The sequence below is a fragment of the Pongo pygmaeus genome, chromosome 15 (assembly GCF_028885625.2).
Source record: "Pongo pygmaeus isolate AG05252 chromosome 15, NHGRI_mPonPyg2-v2.0_pri, whole genome shotgun sequence".
NCBI classification, from domain to species: domain Eukaryota; kingdom Metazoa; phylum Chordata; class Mammalia; order Primates; family Hominidae; genus Pongo; species Pongo pygmaeus.
In genome coordinates this window covers 33,992,893-34,018,777 of record NC_072388.2, presented here as the reverse complement: position 1 = coordinate 34,018,777, position 25,885 = coordinate 33,992,893, and the positions used below count along the sequence as shown (strand labels likewise).

At 35.6% G+C, this 25,885-nt stretch overlaps 1 protein-coding gene across 6 annotated transcripts in view; it reads left to right on the top strand.

Moving 5' to 3' along the window:
• The window catches only part of RALGAPA1 (Ral GTPase activating protein catalytic subunit alpha 1), a 277,595-nt gene that overhangs the window by 116,747 nt on the left and 134,963 nt on the right, over nucleotides 1-25,885 (top strand). For 4 of the 6 annotated variants that reach the window (XM_054447718.2, XM_054447717.2, XM_063651534.1 and 1 more), the window contains 9 exons: nucleotides 3,496-5,040; nucleotides 6,833-6,957; nucleotides 8,360-8,576; nucleotides 9,519-9,695; nucleotides 15,373-15,525; nucleotides 18,748-18,941; nucleotides 19,183-19,281; nucleotides 20,432-20,587; nucleotides 21,939-22,067. In XM_054447718.2, coding sequence (XP_054303693.1) covers nucleotides 3,496-5,040; nucleotides 6,833-6,957; nucleotides 8,360-8,576; nucleotides 9,519-9,695; nucleotides 15,373-15,525; nucleotides 18,748-18,941; nucleotides 19,183-19,281; nucleotides 20,432-20,587; nucleotides 21,939-22,067 — 2,795 coding nt within the window. The remainder of the gene's footprint in view (nucleotides 1-3,495; nucleotides 5,041-6,832; nucleotides 6,958-8,359; nucleotides 8,577-9,518; nucleotides 9,696-15,372; nucleotides 15,526-18,747; nucleotides 18,942-19,182; nucleotides 19,282-20,431; nucleotides 20,588-21,938; nucleotides 22,068-25,885) is intronic. The other 2 variants (XM_063651535.1, XM_054447720.2) reach the window with 1 other exon arrangement.

The window sequence follows — 25,885 nt, the reverse complement described above, 5'->3', positions numbered from 1 at the left end:
AAGAAAGAAAAAATATATAAAATTTTGTTTAAAAGCTTTCATTTTTTAAATTAAAATATAAGCAGCATAATTAAATTGTTTTGAGAGCATTTTTATTTAAACCTGATGCCACCATTATTTTTAGCAATTCAATACAAAGTTTTTTTATTGGTTCCTTCTGTATAATTTACTAACATTTGTTTTAGTTAGATTTTTATTTCTAACATTCTTATCTTCATAAAGATAAATCACTATGCTGCTCTGTGGTTTTTTTTAAATTCTTTTTTGTTTATATTGAGCTATAACTAAAGCCTGGCTTTATGGTTTTTTAATAATACAATTAATTTTTACCAAGTTTTATTTAAAAATTAATAAATTATTTCATGAGTACAAAACATATATGATGTATTATTCAAGAGATTAAGAGTAAAGATTAATTTCTGCCTTACTTTACACCACAACTCCTCACTTTGTAGCTGTGTAATTTTGGGTAAGTCACTTAAATAGTTTATTTATTTATAAAATAGGCATAGCACCTACTTCATGGGGTTGTTGTGAGGATTAAATGAATGATATGTCAGATGCTTACAACAATACCTGGCATGTGGAAAATACTATATATAGTTTAGTTATTATTTAGTCTTTTTCTCAGTAAAGTTCAGCTGTATATATTTGCTCAACTAATGTAAGGCTTGTTAGAGTCAATTATGCTTAATTCAAGTGCCATTTGTATTGACATAATTCAGCCCTCTTGATCTGAATTTAGCATAAAGTTGGTTTCCTGTCAGTGTTATTTTCTTCTTTGATTTTATGTAATTAGTATTATTATGTGCCATGAAAGAACTATATTTAAATCTTAAGAATTTTTAAAAACATTGTTTAAATTTAAATTCTCCAGTACTACAATATTGGTAGAAAAAAACCAGTTACATTTTTTTTTTAAAGCTCTTTCCCTCTTAAGCTTGCACCGAAGTTTTAGATAGTCATATATGGTAACTAAGTTTTAGGAAAAAAAAAACATAGGCTGAAATAATGGTTACGTTTTCTAATGTACAAGGTGTGAGGGCTGAGTTTGGAAGGAATTCCTAAACACAGAACATCATAATAATCTTTCCTGGCTTCTTTAGAATGGAAAAATTGTGAAATATCGATAAAAGAAATTAAAAATTAAAACTAATATTTTATTTTTTCTGACATTTGTACATTTGCTAGTGTCATAATGTTTTTATGATTTTAATGTTTTGAAATCTTGATTTTGACCTTTGGTAAAATAAATTCCAAGCTATAAAATTCATAAGAATTCTTATAAAACAGCTATACAGTGTTTATCCTTTGCTGAGTTCTTTAGAATATTGTGTGGAAAGAAATTTAGAGCACAGCTGAATATAATCTCTGTCATTGAGGCAGAAGTTCTTATGATCTCTTATGGCAGATGTAAAAAACCGAAATATATATGTTTGTCAAGATGCACAGATATGAGTTAGTTATCTGCTGTATTAACAAACACTTAATGAGTATAAGTGCATCAAAGTGAAGTTTGTAAGGAAATGTTTCGCTTTTCATTTAGAAAAATTTCTAAGTGGAGTGCATGAGGAAGAAAAACAATGTCATTTTTTAAAGTTGCACATTCCCCTTAGTTTAAGGACAAAAAGTTAATTGTTTCAGCTTCAGGAGATACTATATATTTAACCTATGTTGAGAGCCTACTAGTATATCACTAAGAATATACTAGAATCTTGGCATAATACAAACCTATGTTGATCTCAATTTAGTATAAAGTAGGTCCATTTGGACCTCATACAAATAGGGTGATATGAATGAAATTGCAGAAGGACTAGCCTTTTTTCAGCCATAGTAGCATGGATCCCAAAAATACTTTGAATGACTATCTCCATTTTATAAATGAAGAAACTAGTCTCAATAGAGTAAGAATCAACAAATTACTTTGTAATCTTGGACAAGTCACTGCTTTGCTTCTGGATCTAAATTTTCTCATTTTGATTGTTCAGTTATAGTTCTGTTGCATTTAACTTTTGTGCAAGAAGCCTAATAAGTAGCAACAGCTGACTTTTTGACTCTGTCCTTTCTTCATTATATTTTGCTGACTTCTGAAAACAATTTTTTTTTGTTATTTCTAGGTAACTTACAGACCATGATGGATTCATAGACATTGTATTTTGCTTCCACAATTCCTGTTGAGAATTTGTATATATCTGAACAGTTAAATGGTTATTTCATCCTGACACTGAAGGCAGTGAAAATAATGCAGTGATATGCAACACTAAGCCTGTTTCTCAAACTTTTTTATTGTAAATTTGATAAAGTAACTTAACCTCTGTGGGCTTCAGTTTTCTCATCTGTGAGATAGTTAAATTAGATAATCTCTGAATGTCCATCTATTATTATTATTATTATTATTATTATTATCATTATTATTATTATTATTATTTGAGACAGAGTTTTGCTCTTGTTGCCCAGGCTGGAGTGCAGTGGCGTTATTTCGGCTCACCGCAGCCTCTGCCTCATGGATTCAAGCAGTTCTCCTGCCTCAGCCTCCCAAGTAGCTGGAATTACAGGCATGCACCACTACGCCCGACTAGTTTTGTATTTTTAGTAGAGACAGGGTTTCTCCGTGTTGGTCAGGCTGGTCTTGAACTCCCGACCTTAGGTGATCTGTCCACCTCAGCTTCCCAAAGTGCTGGGATTATAGGTGTGAGCCACCGCGCCCAGCCTATAATTCTTAAAAAGAGATGTAAGAAGCCAGAAATATAGTTTTTAGAGCTTGATGGCTGTTTAATGGAAAGGACCAATAACAGGCAGGTAAAGTTTCTTCCTAGCAGATTTAAGTGGTGTTTTTGCCAAAAAGAAAAGAATACAATTGATTTTTTAAAAAATATATTTAGTTTATTTGATGTCAGTGAATAAGATTTTAATACTATAATAAAGTAAAACACCTTGGGAGAACAGTTTCCTGACAAAGAGAACTTTAGGAAGAGGGTAGAGAGTTTCATTTCTAATATGTAATCAAACAGACAAGCAAAATTTGAAGAAAAGATGCCTCTTGCCTTTTTGGGAAGGAAGCTGGAGAATTTATTAGACCCTAAAGAGTCTACAGTGGGATACTTGGATCGGCTTTCTGTGTTAAGGTGTATTTTTTCTGCTTGGAACTTAAATAAGTAGGAAAAATTTAATAGCATTTGAGTTGCTTGATTTATTGGCACAGCTCTATCTTTATCTGCACTTCCAAATGTTTCATCACCTCACTGTCTGTTTCTATGCATGATAACATTTTAAAATGTGTTTTGGTAGTTTTCTAATTCATTGACACTACATGCTATATTGGCTTGTGCCCATCATTTTTTTAAAAAAACAGATTTGTATTTTGATTTTTTTTTCATTGAGCTTACAAAAACTCAGATTTTTTTTTAAAGCATATGCTTTAGGGCATTATTGAAATTAATAATTATTTTTTATATTCGTGTAGTTCTTCTCTACATAATTTTTTTTCTTTTACAGATATTGATGATGCTCAAATACTTCCCCGCTCAACTAGAGTCAGACATTTTTCACAAAGTGAAGAAACTGGAAATGAAGTTTTTGGTGCTTTGAGTGAGGAGCAGCCATTGCCTCGAAGTAGCAGCACTTCTGACATCTTGGAACCATTCACTGTTGAACGAGCCAAAGGTGCAGTTCCTGTCATTGACAGTTCATCCCGTCATGCACCAAGCTTGCAGAGTTCCACAGAGGCTTCTTCAATAACTAGATCCACTGAAAGCCACATCACTGATACTCATAGTAGAGAGTCTTCTCTGGAAGTTGGTGATAGCATATATGACCATCTTTGTCATTTAATAGGTCCGGTAGAACTTGCAGATTCAGCTTTTGAACAAATCCAGTACATTGACCTTGAAGGAGATGATGATCTTCTTTCCACCCTGAAAGAATATTTTAAGGAAAACCAGGAAAATCATAGTAAAAATGAGATAGGGAAAGACCCAGCTTCTCAGGAAGTGACTATTGCAGTAAATAGGGGTGAAAGGTTATCCTTAGACAAATTAGAATGCACAGATCAGGAAACTGAATCAGAAAATATCACCTCTTTTGTTGGGACTCCTGAAAACCTACAGTTTCAGAAAGAACCAAACTCAGCTGTCTTCATGAGTAATATCGCACCTAACCAGTCAGACAGTTTTATTAGAACACAAACTTCTGAAAAATCTAAGCAACTAAACAGTGATAAACAGCCATCAGAGCCTAGTTTAGATAGCCCTTGTGATAAAGAAAAAAGGAAACATCTGTACAGACAAGCAGCCACAGAATTAGATGCTTGTGTTGATGTAACACTAGTTGAAAAGCTTAAGAGTGTGCAAATTAATGAAAAAATCACTGTCCCACATGTTATGCGTGCCAAGAAAGCAACACTAAAAGCACCTGTTAACCGCAGAATGCCTCATGTTACAAGTACTAGCAAACTTTCTCCAACTAAAAGGAGCTTGTCTGAAACAGTAACTCATAGAGCCAAAATCATGAAAATTGCTACTAAAAAACGAAATAGTGTTCATGTTACTTTTAGGCCATCCACTGAGTCCGTTCAGTTTTATAATCCTCTGGAAAACAAAGAGGCTCCATGGAAGATGAGACTGCGGAAGCTCGGTGGCTTTAGTAGTGGTAGCAGCAATAGCAGCACCAGCAACACCCATACCAGCACAAATAGTGCTACGGAGCTAGTAAAACCTGGTGTGTACAGACCTCTGGATACACTTGGTACTGCATCAGTAAGCAGCAAAACAGTGAAGGAATCCACAGAGATTCCCACCACCATATTACAAAAAGAAGGAATTGCAAGTAGTCAATTAGGTAGTCGTAGTACTCTTAGGTCATCAAGTCATGAGGCAGGACTACAGCAGGGCTCCCTGGGTGGCGTTTATAAAACTGTTGTACATGCTCTTTCGAAGCCGAAGGCAAATGTTTCCCCACAGAGGCAGAACAGAATGCCACCAGAGGCTCCACTGAGGGATCTGTACAGTCATGTAATGGGCTATTTTGGAAGGAAAGCTGCAGGTGAGCACTAACAGTGTGCAGAGCGCAAAAGGAGAAAGACAGCACCAGTTTGGCTTAATGCAACTGAAGCAAGCTATAAGCAATCAAAAAGCTTTGGGATGGTCACTGCTTTCTCTCTGTTTGGTTATGCATGCGCCTTTTCCCAGCTGTATTTTTCCCAGCATAGAATGTTTATTTAAATTACTAATTTCCCTTATAAGGCATTTAGTTAAACCTCTTTGCTGCTGAACAACAACATAGGAAAGTGGATATATAGGAAAATTTCAATGACCTATCAAAGACTACCTAAATCAAGTATTTTTCTGAGTGTATACCACAAGTGTGGCAATTAAGTTTACCAAGGAATTACTATGCTTTCTTCCCCACCCCACTATAGTTTAAAAGGGCACCAGATATATCTAATTGAATTCATTTATTTTTACTGCTGATCTATTTGGTTTTGTATTTTTTCTTGATAGAAATTATTTTGACAACTAACATAATAGAAATCAAGGTCCTACAGCCAGCACCAACATTATAATTAACTATCAGTGATGAGGAAATTATTTCTTAAATCTCAAAGTGAATTTAATCACTTTTCATTTAAGCCATTTCCAAACATGCTGTAGGCTTTTAGTTTTGCATTCATTTATATAGAATGCAAGTTATGTCCTTGAAACACTTTAATTACTTTCTTTTTTTCTGAGATTTTAAATGTGCATAAAGGTTTCACAGTAACCACTCATGATTTAAATATGGAACCTCTATGGACAGATAACAGAAAAGCAAGATTATGGTAACTGTTTTCTCTATCTTGAGTCAAAGTTAAAATAACTTTACGTATATAGACCATTAACTTTCAGCAGTAAGGTTGGTTTTGATTTTATTTGTTTTAACATGGTTTTGTTAGCATGATTAACAACGCTGTATAATGCATCTTGCATTGAGCCATTAATGCCACCTGAGGGCAGTATTTGACAGCTTAGCAAAGCCTGGCCAGTAATATAAAGATAATGGTATTTCACAGTGAGCTTCTGACCAGTGTATTTTCTTAATCTGAAATACTTTGTAGTTTATTAGGAATATAAACAGTGCTCATTTTCCTTTCATTGCAGAGAAATCAACTTTTCAATAGCATAGTAGTGACATAGATACCATATTATTTTCTATAAGTTAGTTTCCCAAGTCTAAAACTTTCTTGTTAATATAAATGGTAAAAATAATAATAATGTAGTGATAAAAAAATCAAAATAACTATTTTGGATTTTTTTGTAAGAAAAACATTTGTGGAAGTCAACTTTTTATTCTTAAAGCATTAAAATTAGATTTTATAGTGGATAGAAACAGCAGTATATCAAAACCATAGAATTTGTATTTATAAATACTCAAATGCATTTGTATCCCACCGAGTTTTGCATAGATTCAAAGGATGTATTCCCTGAAAACATTCTTTGGGGGAAATACGGAATTATAAATTGTTAAGGCTCTAAAAAGAAAGATTGAGTCAGGAAAAAAGATAAATATACCAGTTTCTTTATAGGCAATATTAACCTAACTTCAGCTAGTGCTTATCTATAAGCTTTCTTGCTGTTTAAAGTTACACTGAAGATTGACTAACATCTGCTTAGTTAAATAAAGTAAATATCAATTTACTAATTCTTAAAATTAAATCTAAAAGAAGGGAAATTATTCATAAATGCATGTTTGGCAAATAATTGGCAAAGGTACTTTGTTTTGGGTTGTTGTTTGTTTCAAAGTTAGAAAATGTGGTTAAGTTTTTCCTCACTATATATAGTTATTTATTTATTTTTAGTCAATAAAGAGGACATGAGCCAAAAACTGCCTCCTCTTAATAGTGATATTGGCAGCAGCAGTGCTAATGTTCCTGATCTGATGGATGAGTTTATAGCAGAACGACTTCGAAGTGGTAATGCCTCGGTAAGTTTTGTTTTATATATTTGGTTTTATAGAGGAGGGTAAAAAAACTAACAGATATATACCTATGTACATATATGTCAATTTATATATGGGAATTTTTATTCAAAATAACCTTTCCTCAAAATATAACCCTTTTTATGAATTAAGATTTTTGAATTACAGTTTTATAATATTTTTTATCTAAAGACGTAAACAGCCTCATAATTTTCACCAGGGTGAAAGATCAGACAGGTACCTGTGCACAAATACACAGGTATAAGAAACTACCTTCCTAGTCTCCCCTTTTTTCGTCTTTGCTCGTAGGTTACCCTGGTGCCAGCTGCCAGCCCTCAATGGGAAAGATAGCAATGGAGGTCTTCTGCCCCATCTCCCATAGTTATATAAATAAATAAATAAATATAATATAATATATAATTTAAAATAAAAATACATATATAATTTTTATTTTTGTCTCAAGATCTGCTTGTGAACCAGCTCCCATAGTTTTGCCAGCACAAATACTGCTTAACCATTTTAGATAACTTTGGAAGAGACTTAAAAGTTATCTTTATCTTGAATGTTAGGATTATGGCAACATGAAAACAGAAGCTCTTTTATCCCTAATAATGCTTAATTGTTAAGGAAGGATAAATATATGTGGAACTGGTTTCTTTTAAGACAGAGTCTTGCTTTGTCGCCCAGGGTGGAGTGCAGTGCTCACTGCAGCCTCCGTCTCCTGGGTTCCAGCAATCCTCCTGCCTCAGCCCCCTGAGTAGCTAGGATTACAGGTGCATGCCACCATGCCTGGATAATTTTTCTATTTTTAGTAGAGACAGGGTTTCACCATGTTGGCCAGACTGGTCTCGAACTCCTGACCTCAGGTGACCTGCCCACCTCAGCCTCCCAAAGTGCTGGGATTACTGGAGTGAGCCACTGCGCCAGACCTGGAATTGCTTTTTTAAAATTGTCATATTTCATTTGGGTTTGACTTCTCTATAACTCCATTATATACCCCGCTCCTTTTTTTTTTTAGGCTTACTTTTTTCCCTTGAGTGGATAAAAATCATTGAATGACATCTTTGCTGTCATTCTTTCCACTCTCCCACTGTCTTTTTTATTTGCTGCTTTTTTTCCACTTAAATACTCTTTCTGCTGTTTTAATTTATATTCACTGCATGGATCCTACTGAGGCTTAAGAGTCACAGGCCCAGCATCATGTGATATTTGGGTCTTTAGGCAGACCAACAATAGGTCAGGCTCTAGCTCCATTCAGTTACATAGATTGTTTGGCGAGTGTGTTCTCCACTCCTACTTCAGCCTTTAAATCTCAGCATTTATTGTGATGGTTTGGAAATTAAAGGTTTCAGATGGTTAAAGAGAATAAAAACTTTTTTTAATGGTAAAATATTTCTTGAACGTTTAGACTATGACAAGAAGAGGAAGTAGTCCAGGCAGCTTGGAAATTCCCAAAGACCTCCCTGATATTCTAAACAAGCAGAACCAGATGCGCCCTATTGATGACCCAGGTGTGCCCTCAGAATGGACTTCTCCTGCCAGTGCAGGGAGCAGTGATCTTATCAGCTCAGATAGTCATTCGGATTCTTTCAGCGCTTTCCAATATGATGGCCGAAAATTTGACAGCAAGTATCTTTTCTATTTGAATACTATGTTTTATGTTGATTGTCTTCTGTTCAAGACTGACTTATGGATTACGTAGCCATCACCTTCCTCTCCAATGTTACTTAGGCAGTGGCTCCCACATTAGAAAAAAAAAAAATTAGAGATTTGGTCTTGCTATGTTGTCTGGGCTAGTCTTGAACTCCTGGCCTGAAGCAGTCCTCCTGCCTCAGCCTTCCGAGTAGCTGGGATTACAGGTGCAAGGCGTCATTCTTGGCCCCACTTATTTTTTTCAATTTTCAGTGAAATTTCAAAGGAAGTTTTAGGGAATCACCTTAAGTTGAAGCTACTTTATGTTGCCAAATTAAGAGCATTTAAAAAACAAAAAATGTGATCCCTTCTTAAAAGAAATGACATTTTTAAGACTAAAACTGTAGAAAGGAAAATAATTTAGGATAGACCTGTTACTAAAAAGACAGTCATGATTATGAGTTGCCACTGTTCCACACACTCATATTTGAGAACCAAATATTTGGATTATGTTCAATGCTACAGTACCCAGAACTTCCTTTGAATAATTGCTGTTTGTTACAATAACATCAGTAATATTATTTGGTGATGTATTATTACCACTTAGTTATTCAGCTATAATTCTATATTGCACTTGGCAGTCAGTGAAGGGCACCAAATTTTTAAAGAAGAAGTCAAAACCTTGGGAACTAAGTTTGTGAAGAGCTGGGATATGCATTGGAGAATTACATGTTTCCTCCCTTCATGGCTTGTACACTATCCCGATCTACTTATAATCTTCAGAGTATTAAGATTATTTACACTTGTCTGAGTGATATGTAAACAGAATAGATGTACAGGGAATGTTTATGTTTGATTATTTTGCTGATTTAGCTCTCGTAAATATTTTTACTTTGTAATTGGGACTCATATAATAACATTTCTTCTTCCTATAGATTTTAGCTTTGGAGCTGACACTGGGGTTACGTCCTCTGCTGATGTGGATTCAGGTTCTGGCCATCATCAGAGTGCTGAAGAGCAGGAAGTGGCTAGTCTAACTACTCTTCATATAGATTCTGAAACAAGCAGTCTTAATCAGCAAGCTTTCTCTGCTGAAGTTGCAACTATTACTGGTAAAGTTATTCATGGGAATGTGTTTCTTTAATGTATTTTTTAAACCTTCAAAGAATTTGATTAAAATTTTGAGAGATTTTAAGTATTACTTATTACTATTTAAGTATTATTTTTTTCATTCATCTTTATGTAACAATGAAGGGGAGAAAAGACATTAGTTTCTTGACCTGAGGTCCACTGGGTTAAGCTTCAGAGGACTCTGTGAACTTGTAGTATTTTACGCAATATTTTATATATATATGCACTAGAACATTTTCTGCAGGATAAAAAAAAAAATTTTAATGGGAACGTAATAGATGTATATGTATATGGAGTACATGAGATAGTTGGAGTGATTTTTAAAATAAATAAAAAAGTTAAAAGTAATGGACTCTCTTTGTCATTCAGAGTTAGCCTAGATTTTTATGATTTCTTTAGCAAAGTATTTATTATAGAAAATATAAAGCACACTGCTTAATAGAAGGCCTGTTTGTCAATATACTAGTATTCTATGTTTAGATAGTAGCTTGCGCTTTTTGGAAACTTTTTACATGTAGTCAAACCCAACCATAATGTGATAAGTGGAGTCTTCAATCATGTTAAATGCAGAGTCACATTATTGCAATGTTAGCGAAGTGATTAGAATGAGCCTGAGCAGCTAGTAGCCCATAGTTCTTGGGGGTTCCACTCTATAATACAACCTCACTGTGGTTCCGGCTACAGTCTGTCCCTTGATGAGTGGTTATCCACTCCAGCTTAATTATCCATGGGGTGATTTTGCATCTTGTGGTTGGCTGGAACTTGCAAGACTGGCGCAGTGATTTCTGCATCTCTAAACTAGTCAAGCATATTTCCTCAGCCAGCCCAGACAGAGGAAATTTGAGCCAGGGGAATTCTAAAAGTTAGAAATCCATTCTCTGTTTTCATATCCTGCCTCCTTTTTTCCCAGATGGCAAGAACTTTAGCAGCCCCATTGCAGAATGTGGCCCTAGTGGAGAATGGGAACCAATTGGGTTAGAGCTACAGTTCCATCATTATAGGATTTAAATTACTCAAAGTGGAATACTACAGAAAATTCTTATTTTATAATGAATACCTCTTACTTTAGTTGTTCTTAAATGTAAATGAAAAGATACTTAACATTGATAGTAACCAGGGAATGCAAATAAAAACCACAGTGAGACCCTACTACGCATACTGAAATTGTTCAAGTTAAAAACACTGATGGCCGGGCGTGGTGGCTCACGCCTGTAATCCCAGCACTTTGGGAAGCCAAGGCGGGCAGATCACAAGGTCAGGAGATCGAGACCATCCTGGCTAACAGGGTGAAACCCCATCTCTACTAAAAATACAAAAAACAAAAATTAGCCAGGCGTGGTGGCGGGCGCCTGTAGTCCCAGCTACTCGGGAGATTGAGGCAGGAGAATGGCATGAACCCGGGAGGCGGAGCTTGCAGTGAGCCAAGATCACACCACTGCACTCCAGCCTGGGCGACAAAGCAAGACTCCATCTCAAAAAAAAAAAAAACCGCACACTGACAATCCAAAGTGTTGAAATGAGTGTGGAGCAACTAGAATCGCATACATTGCTAGTAAGAATGTAAAATGATCAAGTCACTCTGGGAAAATACGGCAGTAACTTTTAAAGTTAAACATACATTTATTATGTGACCATTTTTAGGTGTGTATTTTCCTTGGACAGTTGTACACAAAAGATCATGGCAGCTTTATTCACAGTAGTTAAAAATTGAAAACAAACGAAATGTCCATCAATTGGTGAGTGGATAAATAAATTGTAGTATATTCATTCATTGAGTATTCACTGAAATAATAGTAATAAAAAAAGAATTAAATATTAATATATGCAAAAACATAAGTGAATCTTGAAAATGTGCTAAATGAAAGAAGTCAAATACAAAAGACTCCATAATTATACTTTATTATTCTGTGTATAACATTCTAAAAAAGAAAAAACTGTAGTGACAAAGTAAATCACCACTTACTTGGGAAGGATAGGTGTCAGTTGAGGGGATCGACTACAGATGCGCATAAGAAAACTTTTTATGGTGATGGAACTGTTTTATATTTTGATTGTGATGTTGGTTATAAGACCATGTACAGTTGCCATTTTTCAAATAACTGTATACTTAAAGGTGGGTGTGTTTAAAAAAATGTAGGCTTTATGTTCTATAAAACAAATTTTAATACTATCAAAACTTTAAGCTATTTAATCAGACTGTTGTGTTTCCAAAAGATTTCCATATATAAAAGAAAAAGATATTTTTTATTTCTTAATTCTCTGTAGTTATAAAAAATAAACTTCCAAACAAAAGTTCTAAAAATAAAATGATGTATATGGAGAACCTGTTTTAGGTCTTTTGCCTTTGTGTTTTTTGGATAATTAACTTCTAAGAAATTTTAATATTTATGTAACCTATATTTACTCTATGTAGTGACTATTTTTAGGTCTCTCCTGGGAAGTTTTATTAGGCATTCTAATCTTAATCAGTACCATTAGTAATAGCACAGAGGTGTTTAAGAAACTAAAGCAGTTGTATTTGTTTCTGTTTAAAAGACACAAAATTCAAGAAAGATAAAACTCCATATACACAGTGTATAAATGATTCAGTACAGTATTTTCCAAGAGTGAAGTCTGCATACATTATCATACTACTAACACAGTAGTACTTTATGAAAGGGATGTTAGTAGTCCTGAAATCATCTGTTTTCCTATAACATAAAAGTTTTCAGAAACTACGAAAGAAATCTGGTATAGGAAACAAGAATGAAAATTAGATAACCTCTTTTTAGGTCATGAATATCATTATAGGAATAGTTTTATTGCTTTAAAAAAACCGTTTAAGAGGAAAAAGCCTCTTAAGTAAGTGAGCCATTATAGATTTTTAAAAATAAAATAGGCCGTGTGTGGTGGCTCAGGCCTGTAATCCCAGCACTTTGGAAGGCCGAGGCAGGCGGATCACGAGGTCAGGAGCTTGAGACCATCCTGGCTAACACGGTGAAACCCCATCTCTACTAAAAATACAAAAAATTAGCCGGGCGTGGTGGTGGGCACCTGTAGTCCCAGCTACTCGGGAGGCTGAGGCAGGAGAATGGTGTGAACCCAGGAGGCGGAGCCTGCAGTGAGTCGAGATTGCACCACTGCACTCCACCCTGGGGGACAAAGCGAGACTCTGTCTCAAACAAAAAAGCAAAAAATAAATAAATAAATAAAATTAAAGGCAGTAGTGAGTCTCTGGTGATTCTGTGATAGCTGATATAAAAGTATTTAAAATCTTAGTTCTTGGCCTGGTGTGGTGGCTCATGCCTGTAATCCCAGTACTTTGGGAGGCCGAGGCAGTTGAATCACCTGAGGTCAGGAGTTCGAGACCAGCCTGGCCAACACAGTGAAACCTCCCTCTCTACTAAAAATACAAAAAATTAGCCAGGCATGGTGGTGGACACCTGTAATACCAGCTACTTGGGAGGCTGAGGCAGGAGAATTGCTTGAACCCAGGAGGCGGAGGTTGCAGTGAGCCAAGATCATGCCGCTGCATTCCACCCTGGGCAACAGAGCGAGACTCCATCTCAGAAAAAATAATAATAATAAAATCTAGTTCTTAAAAATGAATTCGATTTTTATGGATCAAAACAATAGATGGAGACAAAGAGGTTTATATTTCAAAGCATTTGACCAAAGGCTGATGTCTCTTTGGCATGTACTTAAAAGTTTTTGGTAAACATTAAGGTTATAATTTTCATTATGCCTTCAGCAGTATGTGTTTGTCCTAAGATATAGAATACTTAAGTTCCTGTAACTGTCCTTTAACATATGATTTTTGTGCCATATGAATTTACTCCAAATCTCAAATAAAGGAAAGGAAACTTTTTACCTACTATGTAACATAATTGATCCTAGATAGAGTCATATGATTACTCATTTGATATATGATTATCATATGATTATATGATTATTGTGATAACACCTGATAACATAATCCAGTTCTATATGTACTTTTTTAGGCACTTACTGTGCTACTACTTAAAAAAAAATGGCTGTACGATATGTGGAATTGCGCTTTTATAGAATTAAAATGATATAAATGTAGATCATCCTTGACTTACTATAATTAACAACTTAAAATTTTTCAACTTTACACTGGTGTAAAAGCAGTTCTCATTCAGTAGAAACCATACTTCAAGTACTCATACAACCATTCTGTTTTTCACTTTCAGTACAGTAGTCAGTAAATTACATGAGATAGTCAATACTTTATTACAAAACAGGCTTTGCATTAGATGATTTTGCCCAACTGTAAGCTAATTTAAGTGTTCTGAGCATGTTTAGGGTAGGCTAGGCTAAGCTATGATGTTCAGTTGATTAGGTGTATTAGGTGCAATTTTGACTTACCATATTTTCAATTTACAATGAGTTTCTTGGGGTGTAACCCCATCATAAGTCAAGGAGCGTCTGTATGTATTTAATTTATATTGGTTTTTTGCTTTACTGTGTAGAAAGAGGTAATGAGGGCAGAGGTTTACAGGTACTGAGTTCAGAATGTTGATATTTTTCTGCTACAAAGAAGCTTAAAATAAAAAGACCTACTGTTTTAACAACTTGCTTGGTACTAGCGGCACTATATTATAACCACCACAGGTTGTTCAATACAGCATTAATTTGTGCTGTACTTTATTTAAGTTAACAAAAGTACCTGCTATGTACCAGGTACTATACCAGGCACTAGGACTACTACAGTATATAACAGAATTCCTGTTCTTACAAAGTTTATACTCTACTGGGGAATATTTAAAATTGAACGGGCAGTTTCAAGTCAGTGCGATAAGTGGTATAATAGAGAGGTGCAGGGTTCAGTGAGAGCATCTAGCAAAGACTCTGTAATCACACTTGGCAGGATCAGGAGTAGGCTTCTCAAGGAAGCAGAGACCTGGAAAATAAATAGGAGTTAACCAGGCCGAAAAGAGGATTAGGGCTCCATGCAAAGGAAAAAGCCAGAGGTATGATGCAATAAACTCTAATAAATACAAGTAGTTTACTTTCTATGACTAGACATAGAAGTTCTAGGTGGGTTGTGGAGAGGCAAGAAAGTTACAGAGAGACTTGAGAACCATACTAGGAAGTTAGGGCTTATGCTGAGGCCAGTGAGGGGCCACTGAAGGATTTTAAATGAGGAAGTGACAGGATCAAATTAGATTTTTAGATCTTTTTGCTGCCTTATGGAGAATGGATTGGGAGGGGGAAGTCAGGATGTGGGAGAGACTAAAGGCTGGGAACCACTAAACCAAGCATTGATAGTTGCATATAGAGCAGCAGTGAGCAAGTGCCTCAGTTCTTAAATTGCCCCAAGTTTGATTTAAGTGAAATAGAATGACAGTAGGTACTAGGGTTTCTATAGCTGGGCCAGAAATGGGAGTAGATATTCTTAGTTTCACTAATGGCTCCTGTCATTTGGTACATCCAGTTTTGATTCTATACTATTAATAGTTCCATGGTAGACATGAGATGAGACTCCTAGATATAAAAGCTTGTACAATATTATGATTTTCTTGACCTCCCTGGCCAGTTTATAACTGGTTTTATCGTTTGGTGTTTAAAATTTGTTTTATTTAGGGTGTTAAGCATTACATCTTAGGTAGGATATTGAATACTCTTTATGGTAATTTTATGAAATTATATTTACAGGTTCAGAAAGTGCTTCCCCAGTCCATTCACCTCTGGGCTCCAGGTCACAGACTCCTTCCCCTTCTACATTGAATATAGATCACATGGAACAGAAGGATCTGCAGCTCGATGAGAAGCTCCACCACTCTGTTCTTCAGACACCAGATGATCTAGGCAATATTTCAGAATTAGATATTTACCTTTTTTCTTTTGGGGCGTCAGTGTCAGGAGATCATAAATAAGGCATCTTACATTTGATTATATATGATTATTGTAAATATTTTGGACTTTTCTAAGTCCTTTGGAAATTTGTTAATATAACTTTTTTTCTTGTTCTTAAAGATATTTGTTGTCTGAGTTTTATTCATTTTATTATAGTTGATTAGAGTCCTCAAATTAGTTATTGCATTATTTTCAAGTATTGTATTATCATTTATTGATATTGGTAGTGTTTCCTGAAAGAAATACATAATTTGGCATCCTTATTCTTAGTTTTATACCTAAAGAACCTAGTAACTCACAGGAGAACGTAGTAACATTATCACTTGTGAATCAGGCTTTCAGTGAAACAGTTTATCAAACCATTTTTTTTATTTTGATTCAGCAAATTTGTCAACTAAATTTAATTTAAAAGTAGAGGTCCAAATGAATATTTTCAAGTAAATGTTAAAAAGTGACTTGGGAAACCTAAGTAACTGCCAAGTTTTTTTAAAAGTTATTTTTGCTAGATTTTGTATGATGTAACAAACATCAGACAAATATGCACATTTATGGCATATGCAAATATGCCATAAATTGGTCAAAGACACAGTTAATGAGATATTTACAATGAATAAAAAGCTAGTTTTCATTGATAAGGTAGCACATTTATTCTCTGACGAAAGGAAGAAATTTAAAACTATATAACTTCTGAACTTTTTTTAAGAGGCCCATTTATTTTAAAATTGTCTGTAGAGGTGAGGTTTCACCATGTTGCCCAGGCTGGTCTTAAGCTCCTGAGCTCAAGTGACCCGCCTGCCTCGGCCTCCCAAGATTACAGGTGTGAGCCACCACACCCGGCCCAAGGGACCCATTCGTTAACATGCAATTGCATTGTAATTATATAGCCCTAATTTTCTGGTTTGTGGATTATTTCTGACCTTTTCTTTTTCTCCTTTGATCTGCAGTTGTTTGTTTACAGTTATTTCCCCAACATTTGGGAAAAAAACTTCAGTTATAGAAGCATTTCAAGGCTAGTAAAATGAACACACATAAACCCTTTATATAAATTCATCAATTAATATTTTGCCACTTTGTCTATATTTACACACAGCACATATATGCACAAAATAGCCTGCCCTTCCCACATGTCCCCCGAACCTTTTATTTTTGCTGAGGCATGTAAGAGGAAATTGCAAATATCAGATCCTTCAGACCTAAACATGTCAGTGGATATGTCCTAATAATAAGTGTATGTTTTCTGCATAACCACAATATAATGGCCACATTCATGATATTTAACATAGATACATTGCTGTTATTTTAGTCTATAGTCATAAGTCCTCAATTGTCCCAATAATGCCCTTTATAGCTACCCCATACCATCAGCAATCCAATAAAGAATTTAATCAGGCTGGGCACTGTGGCTCATGCCTGTCATCCCAGCACTTTGGGAGGCAAAGGCAGGTGGATCACCTGAGGTCAGGATTTCGAGACCAGTCTGGTCAACATGGTGAAACCCTGTCTCTACTAAAAATACAAAAATTAGCTGATCATGGTGGCACACGCCTGTCATCCCAGCTACTCGGTAGGCTGAGGTAGGAAAATTACTTGAACCTGGGAGATGGAGGTTGCAGTGAACTGAGGTCATGCCACTGTACTCCAACCTGGGTGACAGAGTGAGACTGTCTCAAAAAAAAAAAAAGAATTTAATCAAAGACCACACGTTGTTGCTTGCTTTTTAATCATTTAAAATTTTGTTAGCTTTGAAAAGGATAAGGTAGAGGCAAATCAGTTGATTTATCATTGTATTTTGAAGGTGCTCTAGAGTTGGGAGGCATTAGCAATAATGGTTAACACTTCAGTGTGTTTTGTTTGTTTGTTTTAGTGGCTTTACACAAGAAACCTATTTTTTTTTCTTGTAATGGAGAAAGACTAGTACCTTTTTAATAATACAGTCAGTTATATACTTTATATGTAAAGAGAAAAATGTTGATCATTAGGAGTAAAGAATGTACATGTACTAAGAAGTGATTATAAATTCTCAATATGTTGGAATGTTTTCAAGCGTGAGAAATCATAACTTTATGGCTCTTTCAGTCTACAAAATTTTTAGTTCCCAAAGTTCTTTAGACGCATAGATATCTTTATTGACTTTTTAATTATTTTCTGTAGACTTAATGGATTTTTTTAAAAAGCTGGAGGCAACCTATAATGATATCTAGCATAACCATCTGTTTTACAGATTAGGACATGTGTTCTTAGAGGGGTTATTAAATAACTTTTATAACACATAATTAGTAGCAGAAAGAGACTAGAACTAAGATTACCTACGTTTCTTATAATCTTGCCAGTATTAGTAGGCAAAATACAATTATGGTAATTTTGATTATGTTTAAATTTTAGTTAAAATGTTTATTTTTCAGTCGGGTGCAGTGGCTCACGCCTGTAATCCCAACACTTTGGGAGGCCAAGGTGGGCAGAGCACGAGGTCAGGAGTTCAAGACCAGTCTGGCCAACATAGTGAAACCCTGTTTCAACTAAAAATACAAAAAAATTAGCCGGATGTGGTGATGTGAGCCTGTAATCCCAGCTACTTGGGAGGCTGAGGCAGGAGAATTGCGTGAACCCAGCAGACAGAGGTTGCAGTAAGTCAAGATCACGCCATTGCACTCCAGCCTGGGAGAGAGTGCAAGACTCCATCTCAAAAAAAAAAAAGTTTATTTTTCATGCCATTGTGCTAACTCTTAATGCTGGTCTGGGATGTAGCTACAAAGAAAAGGCTTAGGAAGACTTCCTACACCATCTGCCTTTAGCCTGAGGTTTTCCATTAATTTGATGATATAACCTGAAGTTGCTAGTAGATAAAAGTGAGAGTATGTGCTTATAAATTTGATGTTTTTATCAAACAGATTTCTGTGTCTGGCGTAGACAGAAATTTCTTTATCTGCAAAGTGAGTAGTAGTTACATAGAATCACTATTGAATAACTAGTTAACATAATGCTTACAATAATTCCTTATTATTATCTCATAATAATAAGTGAGGTTTTGACCTTATCAGGAAAAAATAATGTATGTTGACATTTCTTTTATTCATTTCTGTAGATATTTAAGATTGTTAATTTAGCTTGGTTTCTTGGGGGGTTTTATGTTCAGTTCACTGAAAAATGGCTGACACTATATTTTTTTTTCTATAGAAATCAGTGAATTTCCATCAGAATGTTGTAGTGTGATGGCAGGAGGTACTCTGACTGGATGGCATGCTGATGTTGCTACTGTAATGTGGCGAAGAATGCTAGGCATTTTGGGAGATGTAAATTCAATCATGGATCCTGAAATACATGCTCAAGTTTTTGATTACCTCTGTGAACTTTGGCAGAATCTAGCTAAGGTAAAAAAGAAATAGAGGATATAAGTGGAGAAGAAAATAAAAATATTTAAAAATAGAAGAAGCCTTAGAAAACATTTGTGACACCCTTTTTGACTATAGATAAACTGGTACCCAGCATGGTGAAGTCACTTGATTGTAATTAAATAATAAATGTAGAAACTGGATTTGAACTTCAGTTTAAGGTAAACTGGAAGAGATAACAGTTTTCATAGGTTTGTTGCTTTTTATTTGAAAATTACAGATTAGAGATAACCTCGGCATTTCAACTGATAACCTGACCTCCCCTTCTCCACCAGTTTTAATTCCTCCACTGAGAATTCTTACACCTTGGCTTTTTAAGGTAAGCCTAATATATAAAATATTAGTTTAAAAATTTTCATTTAGTAAATCTTAAACATTTTATAGAGATTTTGGCTATTACATAGACTTCTAGAGCACTTAGTTTTTAACCAGTATCCTTAGGAAGTCATTAGGCATTATATAGAGAAGAGAATGAGTATGCTAAAATTACTTGGAATTTATTGATTATTTCATAAAACAAAAGTGAATATAGAGAGGTATGTCTGTATTATATTTAACTGAAGTATAAACTTTGAGTTGTATCACAGAATACGCTGTGTATTAAAAGTTGTGACCGGGTGAGGTGACTCACTCCTGTAATCGCAGCACTTTGGGAGGCTGAGCCGGGTGGATCACATGAGGTCAGGAGTTTGAGACCAGCCTGGCCAACATGGTGAAACCCCGTCTCTACTAAAAATACAAAAAATTAGCTGGGCATGGTGGTGGGCACCTGTAATCCCAGCTACTCAAGAGGCTAAGGCAGGAGAATCGCTTGAACCCAGGAGGCAGAGGTTGCAGTGAGCTGAGATGGCACCATTGCACTCCAGCCTGTGTGACAAGAGCGAAACTCCATCTCAAAAAAAAATTTTTAATTCTTTTTTGTTGGTTTTTTAAAAGACAGGGCCTCACTCTGTCACCCAGTCTGGAGTGCAGTGGCATGATCACAGCTCACTGCAGCCTTGAACTCCTGGGCTCAAGCAATCCTCCCACCTCAGCCTTCCAAGTAGCTAGGACTACTACAGGCATGTGCCACCATGCCTGGCTAATTTTTTATTTTTTTGTAAAGACAGAGTCTCTCTGTGTTGCCCAGGCTGGTCTCAAACTCCTGGCCTCAAGAGACCCTTCTGCCTTGGTCTTCCAAAGTGCTGGGATTACAGGGTTAAGCCACTGTGCCCAGCCAAAAGATTTAATTATTTTAAGTATTGATATGTTTGGTACATTTTCCTAAGTGGAACAATTTATGGTTATACCTACATTATATCATTTTGGATGATGATAATTTCAGTAATCCTGATTTTTAGTTCATTAAAGAAATTGGGCCAACATGGAAATAAATGAGATTATATACATTGTTTGCTATATTCAGTTGCTTAAGTTATTTAGCAAATAGTATTTCTTTTTGAACATTAAAACTGATCTTTTAATTTTAGGCAACCATGTTGACTGATAAATATAAACAAGGTAAATTACATGCATATAAACTGATTTGTAATACAATGAAAAGAAGACAAGATGTTTCTCCAAATAGAGATTTTTTAACACATTTCTACAATATAATGCATTGTGGATTACTTCATATTGACCAGGTAACTATATATATATGTATCATCTAAGAAGTAGTTTGTATCATATTATCTTTGATTCTTGATTCTGTTTAACTCTTGCTTTTTAAGGTCTAGAAGTTAAACTTTCCCCCTTATTTAGTGATTTATATACAATTTACTTCAATTTTATGACCTTATTTGTTCTTGAAACATGGTTGAAAATCAAGCTATTATTGTAGGTAGAGGATTGACTTGAGTAGTTCTCCATCTTTAATGTTGTACCAACCAGTTCACTTTTTGAAGCAATTAAACCATCCTTTGCTTAGGCTGACACCTTTCTTTAATATTCGAATGTACCTACTCTTAGGCATTTTGTGACTGATACTTGAGGCATATGGATTTATTTATCTAGTTATGCAACAGTCAGGTTTTTTTCAATCTAAGAATCAGCACCTCACGTTTTCTTATTACTGTCAATTATATTGGCATAGTGACAGTTACATTGATTTGATAATTATATGAGTTATAATCATTAAATAGTCATAAATATAACCTTAGAATTACTTTGGGAGTCTTGATATTGGACATAAACTAAAAAGTGTAGGAGGTTGCAAGTCAGAATAATGTAAATATGTTTATCCTAATATGATGAACTCGTAGGTCATTTAGAGAGTATATTAATATTAAAAGATGATAATATCTCTTTCTGAAAAATGTAAAATTTTTGCATTAATTTAAAATTAGTGTGCTACCTTGTAAACATGTCTCAAGTAAAATGACTCTCTTAATTACTAGAAAAAGAGAACTTTTGTTTAAGATGAGTTGTAATGAATAATACAACTGAATACACTGTATCCTCATAGTAAATTCCAAAGGCAAAGTAAATGAATAATGAAGTTAGGAACATTCCCTTAAAAGTGCCTAGGTCTAGATTTCTGAGGCTAGATACCTATCATTAAAGGACTTCAGTTTATTTTAAAAAGAGAATCTTTCCAGTTGTCACGTAACAGGTCATGTGGATTCAGAAACGAGAGTTATTGCACAGAAGCAACTAGGTGACAGGAGAAAACTGCTATGCAGTTTAGTTTTACATTGTGTGGGCCTTGTACTTTTAACCTTCTGAAGCAAAGAGCCTTCCTTAATCTCTAGTGTGAAAAAAATGCTGTTATTTATGCCAGTTAAATGAATGTATTTTCAGTTTACTTTCCATTGATAGAATATAATACTAAGCATGGATTATTTGGAAGAATTGAAATTAGTCTTTCCAATTAGCCAATGTACAGTAATTACCTTTTTTATTATTTCATATGTTATCTATTTTTAATGATACTGATTAGCTGATACTCAAGATTACATATGTGATATTCTTTTTTCCTTCTTTCCTTATTCTAAGGATATTGTCAATACAATCATCAAACACTGCTCACCTCAATTTTTTTCGCTTGGTTTGCCTGGTGCCACAATGCTTATTATGGATTTTATTGTAGCAGCTGGTAGAGTGGCTTCTTCAGCTTTTCTCAATGTAAGTCATTTCCTGTTCCTTATCATATAACAAACTTTAGCCAGGATTCAACTAACAAAGTTGACGAAACATAACAAGCTGATAATCAGGAAATTTTGCAATTTAATTGGAATTGATTGCTTCTCCTACATTAAAAAAAGTAAGCAAGAAATCTAAAATATAAGAAAGCACTAAAATCAGTAAAATCTGATAAGCAGAACAGGATTTAAAGTTGAGGAAATCTAAAGAAATGGAGGGAAGAAAGCAAAGAAAGAGCAATGGGCTATAGCAAGAGGTAAGAAACAATGGTGAGTCATCATTACACAGTGTATGTGTGTATCAAATCATCATGTTGCACACCCTGAATATATATTGTCTTTAACAATTATATATTTAAAAATTAAAAAAAGAAACTTGGTAAGGCAACCACCATAGAAGGAGCAAACTCTCTCTCTTTTTTTTTTTTTGAGATGGAAGTCTTACTCTGTCGCCCAGGCTGGAGTGTAGTGGTGCGATCTTGGCTCACTGCAGCCTCCGCCTCAGGGGTTCAAGTGATTCTCCTGCCTCAGCCTCTTCAATAGCTGGGATTACAGGCAGGCACCACCACACCCAGCTAATTTTTCTATTTTTAGTACTGACGGGGTTTCACCATGTTGGTCAGGCTGGTCTCGAACTCCTGACCTTGTGATCCACCTGCCTCAGCCTTCCAAAGTGCTGGGATTACAGGCGTGAGCCACCGCACCCAGCCAGGAGTAAACTCTCAAATTGCATGTGAAGATTTTTTCATATGGTCGTGGAACTGTGAGACAATGCTAAGTAAATGAGTATAAATGGAATATGTTCATCCATAAGTGGCAGAGGTGAGCTAGAGAGGAAGGCAATAATGCTGAAAACGTTAGATAGAAGCCTAAGGAAGGAATGAGTAACCATTGAAGGATTTTAGGCAAGGAGTGACATGATCAAATTCATATTTTGGAAGGATCACTTTGGAGCAAAGTGTAAATGAAAAGTAATAATTAACTGGAAGTCTACTGTAAAAAACTAAGGGTTTTTGTGAGAAAAACATAGTTGTCTAGTACTGTATAACTTGAAGAGCAGTTTAACATACCTTATTTCATTCTTTAGCTGCAAGGGTGAAAGATCAATCGTGAATAGAAGGAGTTCTATTTGGGGCCTAGTAAGATGCATATTAGACATCCATGAGGAAGATGTCAGAAGAATAATTGCATATACTCAAGGGACATGTCAGGACTGAAAATAAAAGCTGGGCAACATTAGCTTATAGATGATATTTAAAGCCATGAAACTGGATACAGTCACCTAGTGTAAACAGACAAAGCAGCAGCCGTATTTATAGCTGTATAACCCTGTTTTTTCAGTTCCCTGAGAACAGTAATCATGTCTTACTCATCTTGGTATCTCCGGAGCCTAGCATAGCACCATGCTTGGTCAGTTATTGAATATGTGTTCATTTAGCACCTAGTACGTACTCAACATTGTACTGAGCCCTTTTGTGGTTATTAAACTTCCCCCTCCCCTTGTGTACAGAATGTTTCTGTAGGTGGAATACAGAGGGATATAGAATAAACTGGATAATACTTTGTACTCAAGCAACATAATGTCTACTGCTGGGGATACGGAGAAGTATATTAACAACTACAGAATGTAGGGCATCAAATAGATACCAATAGGAGGAGCACATCATAGTAGTTAAAAGCATTGTCTAGAGCTGACCTGCTTGGGTTCAAATCCTGGCTCTGCCACTTATTAGCTGTGTGACCTTGGGCAAGTTACTGAATGTCTCTGTGTCTCAGTTTCTTCATCTATAAAATAAAGATGGCCAGGCATGGTGGTTCACGCCTGTAATCCCAGCACTTTGGGAGGCCAAGGCGGGTGGATCACCTGAGGTCAGGAGTTCAAGACTAGTCTGACCAACATGGAGAAACCCCGTCTCTACTAAAAATACAAAATTAGCTGGGCGTGGTGGCACATGCCTGTAATCCCAGCTACTCGGGAGGCTGACACAGGAGAATCGTTTGAACCCGGGAGGCAGAGTTTGCAGTGAGCCGAGATCGCACCATTGCACTCCAGCCTGGGCAACAAGAGTGAAACTCTGTCTCAAAAAAAAATAAAGAAATAAAGATAACCTGCCTTATAGGATTATTTTATAAGGATTTGTAACATGGTTGGAACACTATGTGACACGTTATATGTGCAATATAAGAGTTTGTTAAAATTATTTGGTGATTCAGAGAATGGAGAGATCTTATTTGTTTAGGGATATCATGGAGGTTTCATGGAAAATATATATAAATATGTCCCTGAAAGATTAGTAGTATTTGTTTAAGTAAAAATGGAGATGAGGGACAGTATTCCAGCAGAGGTAAACAGGCATGAGTGAAATGTGTTCAAGGAATGACAATCCATTTTGTTTAGGAGCTAGTTAATCTGTAAGACTGTAATAGGCAAAAAGAATCGAAAGGTACTTTATTTTAAAAAAAATCATTGAGATAAAATATACATATCTAATTTACCATTTTTATCATTTCAATTTTTATTTTGTTTTGTTTTGTTTTTGAGATATCAGGGTCTTGCTCTGTAGCACAGATTGGAGTGCAGTGGCACAATCGAGGCTCACTGCAGCCTTTATCTCCTGGGCTTAAGCAATCCTCCCACATCAGATCCCAAGTAGCTGAGACTATAGGCACACACCTAGAGTCCCAGGCACCATGCCTGGTAATGTCTTTTTTGGTTTGTTTTCATTATTATTATTATTATACTTTAAGTTTTAGGGTACATGTGCACAACGTGCAGGTTAGTTACATATGTATACATGTGCCATGCTGGTGTGCTGCACCCATTAACTCGTCATTTAGCATTAGGTATATCTCCTAAAGCTATCCCTCCCCCCTCCCCCCACCCCACAGTAGTCCCCAGAGTGTGATGTTCCCCTTCCTGTGTCCATGTGTTCTCATTGTTCAATTCCCATCTGTGAGTGAGAACATGCGGTGTTTGGTTTTTTGTCCTTGCGATAGTTTACTGAGAATGATGATTTCCAATTTCATCCATGTCCCTACAAAGGACATGAACTCATCATTTTTTATGGCTGCATAGTGTTCCATGGTGTATATGTGCCACATTTTCTTAATCCAGTCTATCATTGTTGGACATTTGGGTTGATTCTAAGTCTTTGCTATTGTGAATAGTGCCGCAATAAACATACGTGTGCATGTGTCTTTATAGCAGCATGATTTATAGTCCTTTGGGTATATACCCAGTAATGGGATGGCTGGGTCAAATGGTATTTCTAGTTCTAGATCCCTGAGGAATTGCCACACTGACTTCCACAATGGTTGAACTAGTTTACAGTCCCACCAACAGTGTAAAAGTGTTCCTATTTCTCCACATCCTCTCCAGCACCTGTTGTTTCCTGACTTTTTAATGATCGCCATTCTAACTGGTGTGAGATGGTATGTCATTGTGGTTTTGATTTGCATTTCTCTGATGGCCATTGATGATGAGCATTTTTTCATGTGTCTTTTGGCTGCATAAATGTCTTCTTTTGAGAAGTGTCTGTTCATATCCTTTGCCCGCTTTTTGATGGGGTTGTTTGTTTTTTTCTTGTAAATTTGTTTGAGTTCATTGTAGATTCTGGATATTAGCCCTTTGTCAGATGCATAGGTTGCGAAAATTTTCTCCCATTTTGTAGGTTGCCTGTTCACTCTGATGGTAATTTCTTTTGCTGTGCAGAAGCTCTTTAGTTTAATTAGATCCCATTTGTCAATTCTGGCTTTTGGTGTTTTAGACATGAAGTCCTTGCCCATGCCTATGTCCTGAAT